The following is a 19,123-nucleotide window of genomic DNA, read 5'->3' as shown; positions in this document are numbered from 1 at the left end:
AGACTCCAATTTTAAGCACTGTTGGAACTATTAATTCAGAAGGGGTGGTTCTAGATAAGAGAAGTTAGTTTTAAGCATAGTTAAATGTTATCTATAGGTAAGTGCATAGAAAATCCACTGCATCCATTGTAAAAATAATTAATTGTAGTGTTTTACAAAACAAAATACTTTGATTTCTCCAATCAGAGAGATTTTAATGATTTTTCCAGTGTTTCAAAAAATAATTTAAAAATTATTAATCAGATCTAACAAACTTTATACAATTCTTGAAATTATTATTTTTAAAGGTTGCCATAAAAAAGCAGTCAGTTTGTCTATTCTACTGCTAAGCTCATTCCATGTAAATTGTCAGGCAAAATTCTTAGTAACTGAAAGATGCAAGGAAAAATACCTTTTATTCTTACTTTGTGAAAAATACAAAACAAATGTGGATTATTTACTTTGTGTGCTTTCTGTTTAGTCATATTCACTCCTTCATTTCCATGTCAGCAAAGAAGACAGTACCTCCTTTAGCATGGTTTATACTTTTCACACACACGTACACATGCACACACAAAAAAAGCCACCAACAAGAATGAAAAAACCATAGCTAAACATAGTATACTCTTGATTGCAGTCCCAAAGAAACTGGCAAAAGGACCTGGGGACATGAAGATCCTATTAGCCTGTTTGTATTTAACTGACTAGATTTCAAGTTGACAGTGGCCCTTTTAGAAGTGTACAGAACAAAACAGCACCACATGGCCAGCAGGATCCATTTTAAAGTGGTGCTCTCTTATGTCCCCTGCTGAGGATTGCACCATATGAGCCATCAGTAACACCAAGTCAAAGGCCAACCATCAATAAAGCTCTTGCTGTGATCAAGAATATGTGAACAATGGACCAGCCACTTCTAGTGATAGTTATAGCAGAATTGAAGTATGGTGGCACCTACGTGAGAGGTTTTTTCTCTGAAATTTTACAAAACGTAGTATTTTATCTGGACACTGTCACTTGCAATAAATGTTTTAGTGCAGGCTGTATTCTGCACACTTAATTAAATAAATGGAATATGCTAGAGGCTACTTGTCTAGATACAAAGCCTGTGAAAGTCAGTGAGAACTTTTCCATTCAATTCACCGGTCTCTAAATTAGGTCTACAGCCCATACACTGTAACCCAGATATAGCAATGAGAACTAAATAAATAACATTCAGAGTGTCCTCTCTCATTACATACACTCTTAAAAGTACACTTTTATTTTGTACAGATCAACACATCTGGGCTTAGCTTCTCTTCATAGATGTACATGTGCCTGAAGTTAAAAATTCCTACAATGGAGGTTCATAAGAACAGGTTATTTCAGGAGGAAAAGACCCATAGAATTTAATAGAGATTGTTGCTTTTCTTCATCCGTCTTACATTCCTGCTATAGGATGGATTAAGCTTTCTGTGGGAAGGATTTACTTCTATATATCCTGGCATAGTTTCCCTAAATCCTGTTAGCTTCATTTTGCAGGGTGGGTTTCTCCATAATTCATGTGCCTGTAAGACTTAACTGGACAAATTAAGGAAATCATATAAAACCCCTTACAAGGACATACTTTCTCTGACCTTAACCAACTCTGTTATCATCCATCCCTGTACATGACTCATCCCATTCTGTCACATTAGCACTGACAAGGACATAGAAAGCTACAAAAGAAGTTGATGGACATGCGCTCCACAGCATTAGCTACCTTGCTCCACGCTCCTGAGATCTGACTGTGCCTTTTGACAGCTCTCCAAGCACATTTCCCTATTTCTAGAATGAAACTGAACCTTTGCACTTTATTATTATTATTATTGTTCTCTTTCAGCAAAAAGGTAATTGGGCATGAAAAGTTCAAATCCATTAAATAAAAACTCAATTTAAAATATTTTCCATCCACCAAGCAAGGTCCTATTCATTATGCTGACACTGTACTCCACCTCTGTGCCAAGTGGATCACTCAAAGATGCCCCCCACCACTTCCCTGGCATTTTGTGTGACAAGTAAATCTGCTGTGCACACATTGCTTTATAGGGCATCCCGGTTTTGTATAAATACAGCAACATTGTTTTACAGCACCTTTAAATTCCCAAGTTGAATTCTGTAACTATTGAGATATTTTCAAGTAAACTATTGGTGCTGAGTCTCTCCTCTGGATATTGTGGCAGACAGACACAGCTTCTGAGTTTTATTTCTGCTTCTTTACTCACTTTAAGTTTTTGAACAGCCTCAGTCCCGCTCCGGTTACCCTACTGCTAAATACAAATCATAAAATGTATTTACTTATCAAAAACAACTGCAGAAAAAATATATATTGCATAGTTCTTGGGGAAGCTCAGCAGAAGAATTCAGATGTTGCAGTTACCTGGTGCCTTATTAATTTAGAAAAGCAAAACAAAACCAAAACATTCTAATGCTTCAGCCAGAGGTTAAATACTCTGTTTCACAAAGGTCACTTTTTCAATAAAGTTTTTTTTTGTACAGGTTTAGTGTACAGAGACACTATGTTGCCTTAATATCCATTACATTTTCCTTCTTTAAAGGTAGCAAACTATCTTCCCACCTAAAACTCCATCTGCCAGAGACACACAGCAGAGCTACTTTATCCTTCACAGGCCCAATCCCGAAATCTAATAAAAAAGCCAAAGAGGGACATCTAGTGGTACCGGGAACGACGTTAAGAACGAGCAGAGGCAGAGAAAACCTGCTGCCACGCTTGGAGTTTGAGTCACTCTTTTCTCATAAGGAAAGAAAAAGGTAGAAGGGAAGACAAAATTAAAGAAAGGAAAAAGTCTGCCTATTTTATTGTTTTCTAACACATAGATGCTTACATTAGTAATATACTTAACACTAAACTCCACTTGGGCAAAGCAGAAAGATGAAGCGAAACAAAAGGAGAACTAACAGGCGTTCTTTTAAGTCAAATATGTCTTAAGAAAGTTAGATTCTTCAAAATAAATTGAATCTAAATGAAAGCCATAAACAAACAATGCTGCCACAGAACTCCAGACACAAAGAAGGAAACCACATCTTGGCTTTCACTTGCAGCACAATACTAAGGAAAACCAAGAGGACCTGCAGAACTACTTCAATTTACCTTGAAAGTACACAGGTATATTAAAATCCAGCCAACGGCTGAGCATCAACAGAAACTAAACTCCAGTTTGACAAAAATTCCAAAAACTCACCCAATGAGCAAATGACAAGATTTAGTGCTTATCACTTATATTAGCAGTGAACATTTCATCATACTCATAATGAAGTGCTCATGAAATGTTACTAGAATAAACCATCTGTCAGCTAACAAGGAGAGATCGACAGCAAAATCCAAATTGCTGGAGAGACAACAGAAGAGCTGAGTAAAATGAACCGTGTGGTCCTGGCTGACTTTAGTATCGGAGTATTTGTACATTTTTTCTTGTACAAAAATGTACAGATTTGTAGCAAACTGGACCTTTATTATGAAAACACCCCTTTAAGAGCACTGAAGGGACACCCACATGAAAAGTACGTAAATTGTAAACCCTGCTGAGAACTGTAGCCTGTAAGATGGACCACACCTGCTCACAGGTTTGATGTGAAAATCCCATAGTAAACAACTCTGTGTTGTATAGCTACCTGGTATTAAATGAGGCAGTCATGCATGCTAGGCTGTTACTGCAGGCTCATTAAGGAAAATTGAGTTTTTAGTGTCACTTTCTATCAAAAGAAGCAGCAGATGAAGTTCAACCTTTATAACAATTATATAGAGGTCTCTTAGACACCTAGAGATTAAGAATTTTAACCTGCCTTGAGCACTTCAGTGGCAATTCCACATACACCAATCCCTACAGTTCCTCTCTAAGTGAAGGTTAAAGAGACAAAGCTCAGAAATTCTTCCAAGAAATATGAAACAACCTATAGAGCTGAACCCTTTCTGCCCATCTCCCAGACAAACTTACCCCTGCTCTGAAGGTTCTTTCCGATTTCCATGAATATACTACAGTGAAAAGGGATACTTTTCCATAAATTTGAAAACAAGTGTCAAATATTACTTTCCTTGGGAAATAAATAAAAAAAAAAAATAATCCTCTCCAATGCTGTAGGCATGATGTCATTTTTGGGGCAGTTTCATAGGCTGTTCTCTGTAGCCACACAATACCAACTCCTACCTCCCAGAGCAGTCTGTGTGCCACAGGTGCCTTAAGAGGCAACAAATTAAACAGAATTAGCTACCAAGTTGACCCAACTCATTGGTCACCTCCATTCTGATTTGAGGTATTTATAATCCTCTTTGTAGATATTTAATGTTTGGATGCACAAGAAAAACATTCTTAAAAATGAACTTATTTTAAATAGAGATAGTAAGTGGGTTTATAAAATAAAACCATAGAAGCAGAAAGTTACCTGCCTCTCTTATAATGCTTCTACTAGTCTTCCTCCTTTGCTGTGCTAAGCCAACATTAAAGTACTTCCCTCCTTTAAGTCCTCCCTTTGTTTTTTTAACTCTTCACTATTTCTGTAGGACTGACACTACCTTCTGAATTTATCCCCCCTCACTGGACAAGCAGTACCCGTGAGACAAACCCTCTTCTTTTTTTCTTTTTTTTTTTTTTTCTAAAGACAGGTTTCTTTGAACTGCCTCTTTTTAAGCTCACCAGCACACATGAGATGTAGAATAAAAGAAAGATGCTGTCAGTGGTGATGCACATTGGGATCCACCAGCAAAGAACTAGATATAAAAGCATTCAATTGTGGAGATTATGTGGCCACTGCTAAAATAATGTCCTTTAATGCATAAAAATAAATTACTTTCAAATGTGTTTCCATGGCAAAAGTAGCCACCTGGCATGCAGGTCGGTACTTGGAAATGCTGTGTGTCGGAATGGAGGCTGACCAGTTGATACAAGTCAGCCACCATTTCCCTGCCCACATTACAGCCCAGTAGGCTTTGAAGAAAGCATACCGGAGATGTCACTTTCCACTCTTTTATAAGCATCCACTTCAAGATGCTTCACTCCAGGCTAGCACGGGATGCCCTACATCACTGTAGTACTACTTACAGAATTTGACATAGGATCACGGTTACAATTTCATACATTGCAAAGCATTTGTGCAGAATACAGTCCCACGTGTGCATATTCACCATAACATATATTTGTAAGAATGCTTAATTAGCACTATTATACAGAAAAAAAATTCAGGCATTGTACCTCACATTTTTCATACCTACTTTTAAAACAGGAGAGTAGTACTTTTTTGACGTGGGAAGGGGCTCTAAATTTTTGTTTTTCCAAGGGTGCACAGGAATAAAGAGCAGAGCGCTTTGTAGGAGGAAAGCACTGATTTAAAGTATTTCATACTCCTCCTTTCACTGCAGTAATTTAATAATAACTGCCTCAATTAAAAAAACCAACCAAACAAACAACAAACAAAGGCAACAAAAAGAATTTACTCTGATTTTAAAGACTAAGTTTAGTGTGCATATATTCCAGAGAGAAACAATGTCACGGAAAAGAGTGAAATAATGCCTGTCTCCCAAAGTCTCTGAATGATCACACACCTTCCTGGAAGTCATGCCGTGATTAAACTATACTCAGGAGAAGGGCAGCCATTCCATGGCATATTTTCCACTAGAGGTCAGGCTGAAGGAACTAATGATCTATTTTAGCCTTCAAAATCTATGAGTGTGAGTTACTAATTAAGATTTGAAGTTTAAAAATCACTTAAAGTGAATCACAAAGACATACTTTTCTAAGTGTCCAACAGCTGGAGGTGTTGAATCATGAGAGTGTTTTAATGTATGTCAATACAACCTTTCACAAAGCACATGATGTGCCCTCAATCACCAGAACAAGGTTTGGAAAAGAGAAGTTATTCCTCAACTTCAGCCTTGAAATGAAGAACATGTTAGTTTGAATAAAAACAGACACTAGCTACTTTTAAAAGGGTATAGTTTTGCTTTTAATTTTTTGCTTTTAGAAAGGACATACCTTACAAGCATTCTCCACCAAAAACCTAGATTGAATTTGTTTCTGTAAATAACTAGAAAGAGACACAGCTAAGCATGGAGTATGTGACAGTAACAGGCTTCAGGTGACTAGAAGTTTTTTGAAACCCCAAAATGATTTGAATTAGGAGACTAAGCTTTACTTTTCTTGTATTCTAGTCACTTACGCAACTCCACCACTTTCAGAAACATTGACCCAGCTTCTTGAAATAAATACCTTGAAGGCAGTGAAGTTCAGATATAAACTTGCTTCTGAAAATTTAAGGAAACATTTAATGTATCACTCAGAGTTTTAAAGAGCTGTTTTGTTGTGACAGGATGTGAAGTCCTGCTCTAATGGCAAGTCCTAGCTCAGAGCTCTTTGCCAGTCACCAGTCCTCTTAAACGTTTAATTTATCGCCTTCAGTGCATCTATCTGCAGCCGTGAAAACCAGAACAAAGTAACTTTGGCCAAAGCCTCATAAGCATTTATCCACAGAGTTGAAAACTAAATTGAGGAATTGTTCACATGTTTACACTTCTGAGAAAGAAGTAGCCCATGAAATTCACTCAGAGACAAAACCAGTGAACTGGGTCAAGGTATGTCAGCTACCATTTTAAAGCACCTCACCGTCAACTATCAGAGCCACTTCAAAGATACACAAAGTCCTCTGGAGAAGGGAGAATATAAAATGCCAGGAATAATTGGCAGAGAGATGGAAACTTGTAGTTTCTCCTGTCACCTAAGGTTAGTGGTGGGAATAACAGGCATAAGGAACTGAAATGAAGCCTAGGAGATGCTGGTTAAACCTCTTTTTACATGTCTCCCATGGACGAGCCTTTTCTGTACTTTCACCACATCAAAAGCAGCATACCTGCTGATAATGGCCAGTTGTTTCATCAGAGGTACAGATTATTTTGTTTAATGATTTTGTAGCAGAACCTGGTAACAGCGGTCCGAAATACACACGTGCATGTTTTCAGTTCAGCTCAGTAATGCATTCAACTAACACACTTTTTTTTTCCTTTACCGGTCCTGCTGAAAATAAGCCAGCCTTTTAAAATTTACAGCTGTACAAACAAGTACAGTATACCTCTCTAAGGCATGGTCTGGAGAAATGCAGGAGCCATCTGACAAGGACCACTCCAACACATTCCATGAAGCTGGCAGCCAGTTTGACTGAAGCTGGTAAGGCAGATTTCCCAGACTGAGCATGTACTCCACCCAGATGCACAGATGGTATTTGTGGGAGCAAAGGAAAATAAAACATAGGTTTAAAATAAATGCAAGAGAAACAGAGAATAATATTGAATCACTCTAGGTATTTCTAAGGGTTTCTGTTTATCTTTCCTACTTCTCAGCACGTAGCAAGTGTATGTTCAGGGCTTTGAAGCCACTGAGCAAATGGAAGGGATTTAAAACTAGTTTTGTTTCAAATGGAAGATCACAGAAATAAAGACAGGTTCCAGGTACTTCCCTTCAGAATTTGATTTCTGTAGAGAAGTTTGATGCAAAAGGAGTTAAAAATGCTGTTCCTGCATATGTCTGGCAGTGACAGGTAGGCTTGTCAGAGGAGCCTTTTCGATGCTAAAGGAAAGGACTTGCTCTGTTGCCGAATTTCACATAGGTCTGCATGGTGGCTACTCTGTCATTGTTTTAAATGGATGGAAAGACACACAGCTGGAAAGAGGCAGCAAACCACAAAGAAGTAAGGGAAATACAGCTTTAGAGGCTGGTATCACAATTATACAGAGGCAAGAGTAGCCACTGACTGATCAGTCCCAGTTGGCAGATTGATTCTGACAATGGTTGGTCTGGGCCCCAGCTCAAGGCTGCTGCCTTGCCCTTGTCCCTTCAGCACTAGTCCTTCTCAAGCTAGGAAGAGCCGATGGCCCGTCTTACCTCACTACAATGAATCCATCCAAGGTAGCTGGTTCTCAAGATCCCATGAAAAGCTAGAAGAGAAAGAAGGAATAGGAGGAAAACAGCACAGGTAGGAAGTGGTAGAGAAAGATGCAAGGAGAAGAAACACAAAAGCCCATGTTTCCCATTGGAGTCCCCGGTAACCCAGAAGTGTTGACGTGCTTATTCTGCCATGTCAGGAACTGAAGCTCCACAATGTTCTACTTTCAATCCTCTCAAGCACCCTCCTTGTAGAGGATCCAGCTCTTCATTATTTCACTCATTAGTTAGATCTAATTTCTGGTAAACCAATGTTAATTTCTTGATTTCAAGTCCCACCCTTCTCAAGTTTAGCAGACATGACTTAAACACTACCCTTGAACTGCAGTAAAAATCTCCCTTCTTTGGATTAAACCAGCCTGCCTGCACCCTTCCTGACTCCTCCTGCCACCCTTCTCAGTTACAGTCTCTAACTTAACACTGCATGAACCTCCATCTCGCAGCTGTGCGTAGGTAGGTAGGCCCTCCAGTGATATGTCTTCTGGTACTACAACTACTTCTTCCAGGCAAAAAGAAAAGTAAACCCTTTGGCATACAAAGGCAGCGGAGGGAACTGTCCAGCTCCTCCCTGGGCTATCCCTTAGCAGTACAGCTTCTGGGGTAGGAAAGCACACCAAATGTTGCACTCTGACTTCCCCCATTTAAAACTATCAATGACCAGCACACTGGATATAAAGACTCTTCTGGGTCAGTTTTTTGGGGTTTTTTCCTGAAATCTTATGCTATTATTTAAGCCACAGCTACAAAACCAACCAACCAACCCAAAAAAGACCATGAAGAGTCTTTAAAGAAAATATTTCAAACTGACACATCATAGAAAGATATAAGCAAAGAGCAAAATTTTCTATCAGCAACATATTTATGACAGTATGACATGCAAACTAACCATATTCTTCACATCTGAATTACTCAATATATACATTTGCAAGTGTCACTCATTTTGCTGAATTTATTCAAAAATGAAAAAAAAAATCTTCTATACACAGTCTACACTTTATCCAGTCATGAAACCTATGTTTGGACTAACTTCATCAAAAATAATTACTTCAAATTTCCATCAGTGTCACCAAACAGAGTTTAGCCCAAATACTTTTTTCTCTTCAATCTATTCAACGGACAGAAATGGAGCTTCAATAGTTTGGTTTTTTTAATCCCAAAGCAGATTATACAAACAACAATTTCATGAAAGATTTTTTTACAAGCCTAGCATTACTGGTTATATCTTATTATTAAGGTAAGCATTCTTCAAAGAACTGTATGATTGGAATTTCTTCCTGATACATAGTGACATGCTATTTGCTGGCTGCAGTGAGAAGAGTCAAAATGAAAACAAAAATACAGATTATTTTTTCTCTTGTCTTTATTGATTTAGACTTCAGAGCTACAGCCAAAAATAGTGCATCTGTAGAAAATTACCACACGTGCTATCAATACAGCATCATTGCATGTTTAGAATCATAAGCACTTGACAAATTGCAAAGGGAACATTCAATCTAATATTTTGGCAATGCAGACCATGAATAGAGAATACAGGGAGAAGGATTTTTTTTCCTCTAAAAAGAAATAGTTCTGCACAGGAATGAAAAGCCTCTGTTATAAAATTAATTCCAGTCACAAAAAAAACCCTCACACTGGCTCATTCAAGACATCAACATACACTGCTGGAAATTTTGCATGGAATGTCGAATGGTACGCAGAAGCTATGACTGCTACAGGTATAACGCCGTCTTCAGCACTTTGTATGCCATCGAGATGGTCACTGCATACCCAACTGCCCAAGACAAACCTCTGCCGGGCTGGGGAAGAGGGATCAAGTATGCAAAAGTGTGAACGATCCTAGCCCCAGCAAAGATCCTGAAATGCACCAAGGCTGTGGACAGCTCAGGGCCACTAAGAGCATACAGCAGTCCAATGCCAAGAAAGGGGACAATATTTTCAAGGTCATTCAGGTGGCCTCTGGGGAAAGAAGCAAAGTTATTTTACAGTGTTACATTTTGTTGAATAAACCACTTCAAGCCTCATTATTTTTCAGCACCTTCAGAGCATGCTACCGTTAAGGCCCTAACATAACTGCTGGCTTCCTCTGCAGTGGGGACAGCTTCAGCTACTGAAATTATTTTTGCATGTTCACCTGACATCGCTCTGGTCTCTCTTGCTGCACCCCATGTTTTTAAGCTTCTGATCTTCTGCATGAAAGATCTCAGTTTTCCTCCAGGATCTTAGTAACATTAGGGACTTACATGAGGTATATGAGTGCACCTGGGTGTGCAAGAATGCAAGGAAAGGCAGGGAAGAAAACAGATAGCTGGAATGTTCTTGTAGCCTCTCTCAACTGAACATCAATTAACTGGATGACTGTGGCTGCAACAGTCTAGTAAGACTCCATGGCCCAGATGGTCTATTCCAATCCCATAAACTCAGTGTGTAGTATCCATAAAGAAAATATGAAATATCATATATATGAAACATTCTATCAAATCTTCATTAAGTTCAATCATCTTGAAGAATGTTATTTTTGAGCACCTAACAGGTGTGACAGTTATGCTTTTGCTTCATTTTCTTCACTACTAAAGCACTAAAATAGATGAAAAATGTTTGAAATTTTGAAACCATAATATAATTTACTAAAAATGTGTTGAGACTGAACTCCAGATCTTGAAGTATTCTTTCACGCCTCTTCCTAAACCTTCCCTGCTCCTTTTACCTCTTTAGAAAAATTATACTTCCAGCCAAATTCACTGATTGAAACAACCTCTAAGCCTTACTAATTATGTCAAATTCCACAGCCAACTAGAATCAGAACATGGTGTTATTTTGCAGCTGCTTTCTGAACTCATTTATCATTACAAGGAAACATATCTTCCACCTTTTTTATTCTTTTCTCCAAAAAAATACACTGAAGAAAGTTAACATCTTTTCTATACCTATAAACAAAACAAATTCTAGCCACACAGAGGACAAGCCATGCTAAATCTACGTGGCATTATCCATTGCCATGAAGCTTGCAAAAGAAAACATAGTATACTTTTGTTGAGAGGCACTGTTGGAAGGAAAAAATATTCGATCCTGCAACACTAATAGAGTAACTAGAACCAAGTTGACGTACTAGGTCTGGAGAAGCGTGAATAGCTCTGCAAAACAGCAACAAAGAATTTGATAATGCAGTGTTCTAAAAATCTAACCTGTGTAAATGACTCTGTGTGGTGGTTGTCATTTCTCTAACATAACAATTCGAGTTAAAAGGGCATCTGGTCATAAAGTTAGTATCGACTCAGTTGTCCTCTTAGAATTTACAAATAGAAAGGAATTATTCTTCAGCAAAAGTGCCCATTTTTCTATAACAGCCAGCAAATTAAACAACTCCTAGAACCACTCAGGGGGAGAAAAGGAAAATTCCGAGCATCTTTACAACCCACTGAGATTAGGAATCTTCTGAGATTTTTATCCAGAAGAGACATACAGAAATATACTAGACTTCATAGAACCACAGTCATATACATTTGCAAGGATGCACTGTTCTGATATCAGAGCTGATAGTCATTTTCAAGATCCTCCCTAACAGTGGTTTAAATGAGAACAGTTTATTCACATTCCAATTTTTTTTGTATAAAAATATATATAGCAAATAAACTGTTAGCTTCATTAAGGAATAATGATATGGAAAACATTCCATGAAAGCTTTCTCTTTTTAGCACAGGTATATCAAAGAGCATCTTGGAAGTTATGATTTTGGTAACAAAATTTTGTCATCAGCTAAGTAAAATTAAATGAGCTGTAACTTCTAGCCCACTGAAAGGCAACTTATATTCTGCCACGAATCTTTCAAAACAAAATATGTACACCGCAGGTTGCACACTGCCATACTATTAATAGCATTCTTCCAGAAGGCTGATCAACTTTCCTGTACAACTGACACATCAGTGAGTAACCTCGATTCAATCCAGCAAAGAGAGCACAGGCTTTGACTCCCACTCTGCATGATTTGCCAGATTAATTCTCTTACAACTCTGGAGTTCTGTGACTTTAACATAGTTTTACTCCTCTTCTCCTGTTATTTCCTTTACACTTCAGGAAAAGATGCAACTATTGCAACTGATGTTCAGATCATATAGAAAGCTGAATTGCACTTAATGGACACTGCTTCATACTAAATCAACTTACGTCACGTTTTACAACCTTCTCACCAGTTCCCCCATGCATACAGGATACTATCAAAGAGTCAGCTATTATAACCAGACAATGACTTACTATTTTTAGCATGCATGCTGACTGAATGGGGAGTGGTTTGTTCATTTAAATAAATGTACTACATTACTATATAAAGCAAAACAAAACACACACAGGCTTGCCAAAGAAGATGTGAGAGGTATGAAATTAATTCCTTGATTTAGTATAATTCAGCTATTTAAAATAACTCTTAAAGACTACTATGTATTACCTACGTACACGTTCGACATCTGGATCAGTCCGCAGATATTTTTTAGCACTCTCGCCTTTTCCAAATGATGCTGTATCTTCTGGGTTGACAAATGCCTATGTCAAACATAAACACACAAGAGACATCAGAAGCCAGAATGTTTTTTCTGGTCAAGACAGCTTGCTACAAAGGTCGCTCTTTTTACTAATGCCTCTATAACCTCACATAACTTACCTGAAATTAAATGCACAGGGAGCAATATATTGTTCACTGCATTACTGTTTTCTTGAGCCTTGCCTGTATGTAGCTTGCATGCTGACAAATTAATATAATGTAATTTATGCATGTAGCTAAAGCCTTCTTGTAAGATGGACAAGCACAGCAGATGACTGATACTTAGCCTGAAGTAATGCCAGTGGGCTGAAGGTACATAGGGACCTGGAAGGTAGAACTGCTATCTGCACCACCCAAGTCTCGTTTTCACTATCCTTGACAAATTATCCAAAAGCCTTTTGGGATCACTTCCTTCTTCAGAACTCTAACACAGAATAGCATCCAAAAGACCTCCCCCCATGCTCATTTATGACCAAATAAGTTTCTCCATTTCTTCTTAAGTACAAATTTTTTCCAGTTATGTAACCCGTCATTACCTCCAAATACTGTAAGACACTACTTGAAAACATTTAATACAGTTAGTGCAGACTGCAGTAGATCTTTCTTCACTGACACATTAATAACACATGCATTTTGTGGACTGTTCAGACTATGCAGGTGTAATTCAAGCAAACCCTTTTGATTTTTAGGAGACCTTCATGATTGCTTTCTGAGGCATTCTTGATCCATTTCTGTGAAATATCCTTGGCCTCAAAATTCTGGAGACACCTTAACAAGTATCAGCATCAGTAACCTTTTGCCTTCTCTAACTCCACTGCTTTCCTCTATTTTTTCTTAACAATTTCAGGATTTTTTTATATTAAATAGGAAATAAAAATCGCTTTACTAATTTGTCTTTGGAATATTACTGTCTGTCATAAGAAAACCAAGCACTATAAATTAATGAATGCACTATTGTCACCTGCATACATATGGATCATAACACATTATGAGCATTAATACAGGACTCCATTGGATCTGCATATAAGACCAGTACAGCTGACATGCTTCTGCAAGACCAAAAAGAGGTAAGGTTATGACAGACACCTGGATCCTATTTTGAACATACAGGACAGACTGTGTGCTCTGCTATACTCAAGATTTAGCTGTGACAAAGACCTAGAGAGCTATTAGAAACCAGCAGTAGCTCAAACGCTGTGCTTCATGAGGACCTCATGACAAACAGAACTCGGTTATCTTGCACCCAGCAGAAACAAAAAGCAGCATTTCAACAAAAGGACTGCCACAAAATCCTTGAAGCACACACCGTCTTGCAAAAACAGATCTCATAAGAATAGCCATATGGGGCAAACTCAGGGCTCTTTCAGCCCAAGACCAAGTGTTTCCAACAGTGGCCATAAGCAGATGCCTAGATAGGAGCAAGAACAGGGCAAACACAACATTGTATTTCCCACGAGCTTTTTTTCTCTCCTCAGCTAGATGCAACTTCTGCATTATTTAGTAAACCTCAGTGGATACTTCATATACTTATCTAGCCTACACATCGACTCACATAAATTTTCAGCCTGCCTCTTATAATAGAAAAAAAATCAATTATCTTTTTTTAGGATAATGACCTACCTGCAATGGGAAGGCTAAAACAATTAGGGAATGTAAAGAGCTTTAGAATTACTGGATGAAAGGGTTATAGATGCATAAAAATCCACTTCATACCCCTTCTTCTAACCCTACTGGTTAGTTATTCATGTAACATGGCTCTATATCATACTTTATTTGCTTTATAAATTGGGTACCCTGGACACCAGCTTTCTGCAGAAGACAGTGGAAACTACAGTTATGAAAAACTCTTACTTAGAAGTAAGAGAAATGTTCTAGAAAGGCAGAGTAAGTCAAATTCAACTGTAAGATACAGTCCCATAATTATCTCATAATTATGTTAAAGACGTCCAACAAAGCATCAGCATGCAAGACTCAGAGTATCATTAGGGGAGGGAGGAGGAAGAAAAAGAACAGCACCACTATTTGAATGGTGAAAACAAAAGAAACATCTGTGATATCTCTACAAATTTCAACCTATTCTACCAGACAGTATTCCCAGTTTCTTACCTTCCTTGTGATTCTGAAGTATGCTGTTATAAGACTCATTAACATCATTTTTAGAAGAACAATAGTTGTATAAGTAGCATAAGCCCGGAAGACTTCATTGTCAATTAACTGGGTCAGTTTAGCCATTTCTCTGCTTCTCACTGATGACCTTTAAAAAACAGTAAAGTTAGGTTAAGATCATAGGAATTCAAAGTTCCGACAAGATTTTCAGAATATCCTTTTTTTTTTCTTAATCACTGCAATGACAGCACAATTTTGCAACTGTGAAAAGTTTATTTTCAAACAAATTTGGTTTTCCTCAATTTATTTTCACAATGGCATACTATAATACTTTAAGATGAGAAGTTATATTATCATTTAATATTTAGCTTCCATTCTATCTGCTTATTAAACTGTCAAAAAATAATCCACCAAAACATTTAATGTAATTGCAGAAACAAAATGTAGTCACTTTTGAAATAACACAAGGAGTTAGACCAATTTCAGACCAGTTCATTTGAACTAGTGAATTTCCCTAAGCAGTTACCAGGACAGAAAGAGTGTGATGACATACTATACGTACTGTAGTGTTTAAAGAAGAACATTAGTATTGCCTATCTTTAAAAATGGCACAATTTTAATTGCACGTCAGCTTTCAAATTAACCAGTATCTTCCCACCCAGCAATAACTTGTGATGAAACTGAGTTAAACATGCATTTTTCCCCTTTGAGACCTTGTTCTCAAAAATTGCTTTTAGCATGATTCACGGGCAAAGATTAAGTTGTAATGACAAAAAGCACAGAACTATTTATGCTTTTATCATGGGAGATTTAAGCTAATTAAGTATCTTTCCAGTGAGACCATAGCAAACCCACAGTCCTATGGAGGTGGCACCTTTTATCAACACCATAAAGTTAAGAATGTGATGAGAACTGAAGGCACATAAAACAAAAAGCACGTCCCCTTGCACGTTCAATTTGTGCTCTGCACAGAACAAGGCTTTTTACCTCACCAGTGCTTCAGTCATGCACTTAGCAAGTAGGAATCCATGAAACTAGTACGTCTTGGCTTCACTTGAGACCAAAATAAATGTACTGTTTTAGTCAACTTCATTATTTCCTAAATTTTAACAACAGTAATTAAAAATTAATAATATTAAACTTGATTACAGCTCTAACAATCTCTCATCTTGCTTTCAGCATGGAGTCACTGCCAGCTACAGCCAAACAAGGGAAATGAGATGAGAGCAGTAGAAGACTCCTGCTCTGAAAGCACATCCTTGGTGGGGTGGTGGGCAGGATGGTGGTAAGCAGCTGTTTGACCAGTGAAACAAACCTGCCTTCCCTGGACCTGTCTGGCTGTGGTGGTGGGATTTGCTCCCTCTTTTATCCTTTCTAAAACAGTGTTTGGGTCACTAGGCAAGGCAGTAGGCCTCGGGGTTATAGAAAATTCAGTATAACTCTCCCTCCTCTCACATTACAGTACAACAGTTTTCAAGATCATCAGTGATTTGGCAAAAATTTTTTTCAGTGATGAACAGAAACTGCAATTTTTAACTTTATCACAGCAGGAAGTTTGTGTAGTTTCACCAAACAAAATTAAATCCCTGGCATCCAAGCATTTTTCCATAGTGGATCTTAAAACGATATTGAAAATACATCCAAGAACTGTGCAGAGTCATGAGAAACTGTTCACCATCTCTGGAACTACACCACATTTGTCCATTTTCCCTGCTTGTAGGGTCGGCCTCCCCAGACTCCTACCGCCCAGGCACTGCCTGCGCTACGAAAATGAAGCACGCTGACGAATTCGTGGTTAAACAGCAGCAGAAAAACAAACATAACCCCCACATACTACACCAGCACAGGGCTTAAAAGGATACGTCTAGTAAGTCCACAACAGCCTGGTAGCAATGGTCTCTCCCTGTGGTGCGGACGCAAACCCGGGCCCGCTGAGGCGCACGCGGTCAGACCCCACGCGAAGGGTCACAAGCCGGTGGGTAACGACCCGGGACGCCGCACAGCTGCGCGGGTGCCCCCGCCACGCGTGGCTGTCGCAGGCTGGCCGGCCGCGCAGCTGCACTCGGCAGTGCCGCCACCGGGCAGGCCGCCTGCCGTCTGCTCGTTACAACGCCACCTCCCGAAGCGCACCCCCTGCCCACTTACGCGGCCGCCCCCCCCCCCCCGCCCCGGCCAGGCCCGGCCACACGCTCGGGCTGGAACCAAGCGGGGCCGGCGGCCGCGCGCTGCCCGCCCAGGCCCCTGCGCTCAGCCGCGCCGCCCGGCCTGCGCGCACGGCGCTGCCTGCGCTGCGCTTCCCCCGCAGGGCGGGCAGGGCCCGGGCCGCCCCGCCGGGAGCTGCGGGGACCTGCCCTCACCGACCGCCGCGGGCACCGGGCCGCCTCCGCGCCGCCCTCCACCACAGCCGGCCGCCGCCTGCGCGGGGCGAAGGCTCCGGTACCCCCTCAGGAGAAGCCCCGCCACCTTCAGCGGAGCTGACGCGGCCCCGCGCACCCTTCCGGCACCCGCGGGGGGTTCGCGCCCCGAAGGCGGCGGAGGGGGGGGAGGGGGGCTTCCTCCCCCCGCCGGCAGCGGGAGCCGCCATCACGCACCTCGCCCGCGTCCCCTCGCAGAGCGCGCACAGCGCACCGAGCCCCGCTCGTCCCGGCCGGGCACTGCGCCGCCGCCCGCCCCGGGCCCGGCCCCGCCTCGCCTCGCCTCGCCCCCGGGCGCGGAGGCGGGTCCCGGCCCGGCTCTCGGCGGGAGCTGCGCGCCGCTGGCCCCCGCGGGCCCCGGGCCGCTGCGGTGTGCCAGGCCCGGGAAGGGCAGGGCTTGGGCCCGGGCCCCGGCAAGCCTTACCTGGGGAGGGAACGAAAGTAAACCAGGAAAAACAAAGAAAGGCCGTTCTGGTCTGAACACCCTTGGCCTTCGAGGCACAGAAACCAAAGACTGTGACCCAGCCAGGCGGTGTTAGGGACACGCCATGTCCAGCCATTGCACAAGCTCCCAAGTGGGCCCAAAGCTCACCTGGAAAACTACGTAAAGCAACTTAAGTCTCAGCACTTTGGGCTCCTGCATTGTTTGGGTGGGTCTGAACTTCTACCAAAGGAAAAAAAAAAACATAAAAATGGTTACGCTGCCCGGCCACCAGTGCTGTTCCAATCAATATGTATCATGTTGCTTTGCAAAGCCTAACAGAAAATAAAGGGCCTTCAGGGCTGGCCACAGATTTTACCAGCAGGCTGGGATGTGATGAAAGGAGGAAACCTGGTGTACGAGCTTCCCTGTGTTTCTTCCAGAGAAAATTAAGCTATTCCCACAGCACTCCCCTATAACGGGAGCCATGCTTGTGACAAAACAGCTCATGATAAACAGGCCTGAAGAAGATAAAGATAAATGTACTCGGGTGCTCAGTAAAGATTTCAGAAATAATCCTAAAGACGTGTACAAAGTCAGAAAGGGATACAATTTTTAAGGCTGCATCATTACAGAAAAGCTAGTTTTAGGTATATATATTCAGCGTTCATTGTTGTTACTTCTGTGCTTCATGTCATGTTAAATACCTGCCCGTGCAGACCTTTGTGACTTTTCTTATTAATCATCAAACACAGCAAAACTCATTTGAGTAAGGACTGTAGTATCAGAACTGTTTTTAAATGACGGTAAAATTGGGTTCAACAACCTTTGTTCTTACTAAGGACACTGCAAATAATATTTCCACTACAGTCAACAAAATAACTCACATGAGCATGGATCCATCCCAGCAAACAGATTTATTTTAAAAAAATGAAAGCATTTCTGCAGGTCATAACTTATTTCAAGGCAAGAAGTTTATTTACTTCATGAACTGTGTACACCACCTAACACATAATATATCCCAATCGCATGTATAATTGGTGCTATTGAAATAAAACTATAATTATTTTCTATTGCCACCTTTTTTATGTTTGTTTAGCATTCTAATTCTTAGATGAAGCCAGGTTAAAAAGAAGGTAAAACTGTTAACAGAGTTAAAATAAACCCACATTATTATACTTGAGAAGAAAAGCTGGTAATTGATTTACATGCAGTTCTCAGAACTAGATTGGGAAATACCAGAAAGCCAGGAGAAAGGCGATTTTCATTCGTTGTAGGTAAAATTAGTTGTAGGTTGTATAAAGAGAAGCAAAAATGCAGGTAGAAATTTTATAGATTCTGGAAATTTAGATTATTTTATGTGATCTTAAAAAACACTTCTGAAATTGGGAAAGCTTATATGCTCCCAATCTTTGAATTTTGAGGCCAACACCTTACTAATTTTTTCATACCATTATTGAATTCCCCTAATTCTAAGGGAAGGTACAGAAAGAAGATGTGAGGGAGGAGAACAAGAAAGGAGGGAAAAGAGAGAAAAATGAAAGAAAAAGAAAAGAGAAAAAGAGAAATAGAAAAAAGAACGGGGAAAGAATAAAGAAAAAGAAAAATAGAAAAAAAAAAGAAGAAAAAAGGGGAGGGGAGGGGAGGGGAGGGGAGGGGAGGGGAGGGAAGGGAAGGGAAGGGAAGGGAAGGGAAGGGAAGGGAAGGGAAG

General features: G+C 40.2%; 2 protein-coding genes across 15 annotated transcripts in view; one reads left to right on the top strand and one right to left on the bottom strand.

The window, feature by feature from the left end:
• Positions 1–17,322, bottom strand: part of MGST1 (microsomal glutathione S-transferase 1) — a 57,962-nt gene extending 40,640 nt beyond the window's left edge. For 4 of the 9 annotated variants that reach the window (XR_008822163.1, XR_008822165.1, XR_008822166.1 and 1 more), the window contains exons 1-3: positions 17,169–17,322; positions 14,578–14,725; positions 12,387–12,473 (exon numbers count right to left, since the gene is read on the bottom strand). Coding sequence is in view for 5 of the 9 variants with exons in the window: in XM_056340961.1 (XP_056196936.1) it covers positions 9,650–9,896; positions 12,379–12,473; positions 14,578–14,703 (468 nt within the window). In the remaining 4 variants the exon portion in view is untranslated. Of the gene's footprint in view, positions 1–9,282; positions 9,897–12,374; positions 12,474–14,577; positions 14,726–16,411; positions 16,546–16,934; positions 17,078–17,168 lie in introns of those variants that run through there. The other 5 variants (XM_056340961.1, XM_056340962.1, XM_056340965.1 and 2 more) reach the window with 5 other exon arrangements.
• SLC15A5 (solute carrier family 15 member 5) overlaps positions 16,467–19,123 on the top strand; it is a 71,258-nt gene continuing 68,601 nt past the window's right edge. For 2 of the 6 annotated variants that reach the window (XM_056340959.1, XM_056340955.1), the window contains exon 1: positions 16,475–16,552. Coding sequence is in view for 1 of the 6 variants with exons in the window: in XM_056340952.1 (XP_056196927.1) it covers positions 16,470–16,552 (83 nt within the window). In the remaining 5 variants the exon portion in view is untranslated. Of the gene's footprint in view, positions 16,553–19,123 lie in introns of all 6 variants that reach the window. The other 4 variants (XM_056340960.1, XM_056340954.1, XM_056340953.1 and 1 more) reach the window with 3 other exon arrangements.

Source organism: Falco biarmicus, chromosome 5, assembly GCF_023638135.1.
Source record: "Falco biarmicus isolate bFalBia1 chromosome 5, bFalBia1.pri, whole genome shotgun sequence".
Classification (NCBI taxonomy): domain Eukaryota; kingdom Metazoa; phylum Chordata; class Aves; order Falconiformes; family Falconidae; genus Falco; species Falco biarmicus.
The sequence above is the reverse complement of the archived record's forward strand: the minus strand, read 5'-3'. Positions and strand labels throughout refer to the sequence as shown.